Source organism: Zasmidium cellare (assembly GCF_010093935.1).
Source record: "Zasmidium cellare ATCC 36951 unplaced genomic scaffold M409scaffold_108, whole genome shotgun sequence".
NCBI classification, from domain to species: Eukaryota; Fungi; Ascomycota; class Dothideomycetes; order Mycosphaerellales; family Mycosphaerellaceae; genus Zasmidium; species Zasmidium cellare.
Window position 1 is genome coordinate 1 of NW_022987052.1, and position 5,451 is coordinate 5,451.

The window sequence follows — 5,451 nt, forward strand, 5'->3', positions numbered from 1 at the left end:
TAGAGCGCCAAGCCGGGCTCATAACCTGTTAAACAAAGGTGAGTTGATTGATGGATCTATCAAGTGGGAGCATGCCTGACCTATATACCCCAGTGAGTGGCAAATGTGGCGCTGCCAAGCTTCAACATGCTTGTCTGCTGCATTTGCCTACTTTTGAATGCATTTTTCGAATCCTTGTCGAGGCTGTCCACACGACCTTCAAGCTGGCGCCGCAATGCGTACAGACTCGTCGCCGGAGTGGGTGTACGCAAGGAATGTGCACTGGTATCCGCGTCCGCTTCTACGTTAAGTACGCCTAGGGCAGTCTCGGTCTCCGCTACCTGCTTCGGCATATCTTGCAGGACCCTCTTAAAATTGAAAGGGAAGACGCCGGCCTTCCACCAGCCAGCACGGATTTTGCGTGCCGAAAATGCAGCTTGACGTGCACGGCTGTATAAGAGCGTAAACTGCTGCTTCCCAATAGTTTCGGCGCCGCCCTCATGCTGATGTTTTACTTCCTTACTGTACGCGGCCTCCGGAGGTCCAAAACACCGACGTCGCAGGATTGCAATTCGTGCGAAGTGTGCCATAGCAGACGGCATAAGGTGATATTGCTCTCAAAACAGTATATCAACACTTAAGGGACTTGTGAGTGGCAAATCCATCACAGATCAAGATACGAGGCCTGCCGTGTGCGCGCTCGCGTGTAAGGGGATGGAAGACAGCTTTAATCCAGTAGAGGCTGTTTTCGGAATTTGTGTATCCTGTTGGAGAGCAAGCAGAGTGTAATTCGGAGGTGGGGTAAGTAGTCCAGTTACTCCGATGAGCTGCAGCAGGCCACACGATCAGTAGGTCTACTGATCTACTATCGCCAGAAATACACTCTATAGCTGTGACTAATGTTCGCTGCGTCTCAGTTCCTCTGTGACTTCTTAGGTCGGCACTCCCAATGAGTACCTTTAGTGATTTGAAGACACTGAAGAGGAGACCGGTCTCATCCATGTTATAACAATTCTCTTGACGTACTTCATGCTGAGTTAACTCGCTGCCAATTTTTCTGAACCAATCAGAGACCTTTTTAGCGATGTCAACTTCGTGTCGAGCCCAAGATATTGCTCTAGTCTTTCGAGTCTCCAACTCGGGATGACATTTATAGAAACCTTGGGGCCAATTCTTCCCCGGCAACTTCGTATTGTCGTCTGCTGCGGGGATTTGGGAAGCAGACGAGCGTTGTCGCCGAATTATACGTGCTACTAGACGGAGGGATTTGGCGGGCACAGGAAAATGACGTTCAGACATGCGTAGCAGGTACTTGACGAGGACCTTCTCTTCTCGTGGGCTTAAATACTGCTGCTTCACTGCCCCTGGTATGAGGACAGTAGAGACGATACCATCGCGCGGTTGGACATAGCCAACTCATCCAGGGCAAGTAAGAGGCGGTGGAGGAGATAAAGCGACGGGCGCTGACAAACAGGGAGAATTTGCTCGGTTTGGAGCACGCTAACAAGCGTAAGCAATCTTGCAAGGATGCTGCGTTATTAGGGCAAGTACGAGGCGGCTAGAGGAGATAAATCGAAGGGCGCTATGAAAACAACATAGAGTTTAGGGCTAGTTGCAGATGCTGGCTATATGCCACCTATTCTTAGCGAAGTAGAGCAGATTCGTATTGCTCGAGTTTGACCTACAATTGATGTTCTCTAGATACGCGGAGTGCAGTATAAGTACTCTAGCTACGTTGCGAACTTTTTAAGCGATACTACAAAGGTTGCAGAACGACTCCCGCACATCCCTAACAAGATCGATATATCATTTCTTCGTCTACTAGATCTAGAGACTAGCGGGCTTAGTACATTTAATCGTCGGTGTGCTGTCCGACAAAAAAATAGTATAAAGTAGTAAGACTTTCTCAAGGCAAACCGTCGTAGATATCGCGACATTTTCATTAGCTTGTACATCTCTCGCAGGTTCCTAACGACGACAGAGTTTTAACCAGCTAAACTTTAAGATTGTAGACGAGGACGAAGGACTAGTAGATAGGAGACCAAACTACATTAATAATCTTAAAAGGGACACTTCTCTAGAAGATAGAACAGATATTGCCTTAGGCGGGAGAACATTTACTAATCCTAGAGACGGCCAGAGTATTATGCTACCCTCCGCGAGGCTCTACAACGCCCGTCTATACATCTTAGCCAGCATCACGGGGGCGACCCTGCCAATTCTAGCTTAAGGCAAAGTAATGCTAGAAATGTTGAAAATTGCTGTTAGTATGACCTCTAATTATTTATTATATCCCTATATTTAGAGGCATGGACATGTGTAGCCCATACTGCCTGCTTGCTGCAGGTTCGCTACGTTGTCTTGGAGAAGGTGTGAGAAGAGTCTCAGTCAACAAGAAACGCAGCTACCTCTTCTCGCGCCCCCGGCCCCTGCTAGCAGCCAATACAGTTGCCGCATCTAACCATGCCGCAGCTCAATCCTATCCCTATAGGCGAATGGGACCCGCAATGCTTTTTTTTCTCTTGCCCGTATAACAAGCGGGTGTCGTGTTCATGTATATGAACGTCAGGCGTGCCAGCCGTGTGGTGCCGCAAGGAGCAGTGAGACGTACAGTGTGACGCACAAAGCTGAACAAAGGGTTAGGATACAAGATGAGCTACAAAGAACAAAGAAAGGAGCAGCAATTGGAGGAAGCGGCTGCTGGCTCAGATAGCCAGCTACGATTGCAGCTCCGCTCGCCCGCGTGACTTTCAACGCCGCGTAAACAATGAGGTAGGATAGTTACCTTCCAGTGAATGAATGTAGCATTCTTCCCCTTATGCATTAGAACATCGTCGAACTGTGAGTTTATAGAGACCTAGTCTGCCAGTGTGACACTTCAATTGATTGCGATCGTCTCAGGTTTAGGTTGGAATGAATAGATGCTGTGATTGCTGAGATATTGTGTGCGAAGTTGGTGCCTCCGAAGCCGGCTGAATTCCCCAATCTGGAACACTAGGTCTTAAGCTTAGCGTTTTAGTCAAATCGGCCCTGCGGTTGATCCTCACCTCTTCAGGACTGCTGCAGCCATTACTGCTGCACACGGGGGTATCTCCCTCTGTCATGCTCCTTAAGGTCGCTGCCTTGAGGTCGACCTAGACTTTGATAGCCGATTACTCTCTGCAATCCCGGCATTATCTCGTCTTTAGGTATATCTTTCGATCTCCTAGTCAGAGCGTCGCTTCTCCCCTGGTAATTCCCCGGACGGTAACTGATTACGAAATTGGACCGAGACAGATACTGAGACCGACGGGCTGTCGGCGGTTCAGCTGCTTTGTAGCTGCAATGTACTCTAGATTGCAGTGGTGAATAGATCGGTAGATAGGGTAGTTAGAACCTTTAAGTTCAGGGCGCCATTTCCTAAACGCGCAAACGACAGGAAGCAGTTATTTGCCGTAGATCTAGTAAATGCACTCAGCAGGCGAATAATTCGTAGAGAAGAAGACAACAGGGTGCAGTATCCCTTCGTCATCATCTTGGGACAGTTTTCGAGCAGTGACGTAGTCGGAGGCTTTAGTTTCAACAATAACTTCTATAACATATTTAACGCCGGCGAATCTAGCTGTCGTAGTTGATAAATATGTGGAGAGCAGCCCGCTTCGAACGCTATGCTCGTCTATACTAAGCTCCAACTCTGGGGTCCTAGATTCCTGAGCACTGCTCGACAGAAACATTCTACATGACCGACTATTAACTCATAATAAGGTTTCACCTAGAGCACAACGCACAATGGAAATGGCAGCCTCAACGGTTTTCTCGGCACCCTCCTGCTCCAAACTTGGATTGACCTCTACCAAATCCATGGCGATTAGGCTTCCCGTGTCATGCACGCACTCTGCGATGAAACTACCCTCTCGCAACGTAAGGCCTCGGCGGACCGCCGTTCCTGTCGAAGGCGCCCACATGGGATCCAGTGCATCGATATCGAAACTAAGATGGATGGGTGTATCGTTCCCTATCCATGCCAGAGCCATATCCATGACTTTGCCGATACCATATTGGTCGACATCGTGCATTGAGAAAGCCGCGATGCCGTTCTCGCGCAGGAGGCGCTTTTCGCCGTGGTCAACATCACGCAAGCCAATATACACAAGCTTAGTAGTCGAGATGCGTAGTTCCTCCGAGTTAAGCCAGCCGAAAGGTTTGCCTCCCTTTTCGGAGGCCAACCCTGTTAGGAAAGCTAATGGCATACCGTGGATGTTGCCGCTATCGCTCGTCTCAGGTGTGTTGATATCAGCATGGGCGTCGACCCAAATGACAGCCATGTCGCGATTGAGACGCTCCCTTGTGGCTTTGGCGGTGCCCGAAATTGTACCGATAGCTATGGAGTGGTCGCCACCTAGTGTCACGACGAAGCGCCCCTCCTTAGCATGGGAAAAGATGTGCGAGGAGAGTTTCTGAGTTACGACAGAGGTGGCCTGAGGATTCTTCATACCGCGATGATCCGGGTCAGAGTCCGGCACAATGTCGTTGCAGTAATGGATTTTATCGTCATAGTGGACATTATATCGAAGGTGATCGCGGAGTTGTATTGCAAGACCGGCCTCGATAAGAGCCGTAGGGCCTGCGTCGACCCCGGACTTGCCCTATAAACTGGGTCAGCCTTCTAAACTTTTTTCTTCCACCGAAGTGCGTCTCGATCGAGGATGTGCTTACTTGACCACCGGAGAAACCGGCAGCTACAAGTGCTAAATCCTTGTTTCTGGATAGAAATTTTGCGTTTGTGATTGGCGAATCAACTACACAAGTGCTGGAAAGAGCTCCATACTGTCGACGTAACTGGTCGTAGCGTTGTGACAGAAAAGGAGGCATTTCACGGGCGACACGCGGAGAATGGCGGACTGACCCAGAAAGGCAAGCCACACAGGTAAGTGATTGGATTGCGCCAGGGAAGAGCTGCGCAGCAATTATGGAATGAATAGCACAGGTCCGATATTGCATGAGATAAGAGTGGCTTATGTAAAGCCTGATCAACGATATCACCTTTGCTCAGCTCTCCAGCCGCGAGATATTCTTCGCTGGCACCTTCGAGAACATTCTGGACGATCCACCAAGCATCGCAGCTTGCAGTTTCATTGTCTCATAGGAGATGGTTGGAGAGCGGAGATCGCCTAATCGAATTCAAAACTGAGTAGGTGGACCCAGCGATGACTCAACATAAAGGCGAATTAAACAATACGTTTGCGTCTACTACAACCACTAAACACATTTTCAAGCGAGTTTTCGAGAGAACAACTTCATTGGGAGCATTCTGCCCCAGCTCACGAGCTGATGGGCAAGACATTGGTGTAAATGAAGGTGGTAAACTTGGGCAAGAGCACCACATCAAGACGGTTGCATGCTCTACACAAATCTCTAAAGGGAGATATCACTACATGTTTAGACACGATAAACATAGTCGCCCATCACTTAGATATTCGATACGTGTGTATG

General features: G+C 48.9%; 2 protein-coding genes across 2 annotated transcripts; both read right to left on the reverse strand.

The window, feature by feature from the left end:
• Positions 1–151: 151 nt before the first annotated feature.
• Positions 152–581, reverse strand: M409DRAFT_61742 (uncharacterized protein; the record flags this gene model as incomplete). Its single annotated transcript, XM_033814864.1, has 1 exon — positions 152–581. A coding segment is annotated over one exon (430 nt), but the record flags the coding sequence as incomplete, so codon positions are not given.
• Positions 582–3,713: 3,132 nt separating this feature from the next.
• On the reverse strand, positions 3,714–4,830 carry M409DRAFT_71689 (uncharacterized protein; the record flags this gene model as incomplete). Its single annotated transcript, XM_033819282.1, has 2 exons — positions 3,714–4,604; positions 4,675–4,830. The coding sequence occupies 2 exons, from the start codon at positions 4,828–4,830 to the stop codon at positions 3,714–3,716; spliced, it is 1,047 nt and encodes a 348-aa protein (XP_033659231.1).
• Between the last annotated feature and the right edge of the window lie 621 nt (positions 4,831–5,451).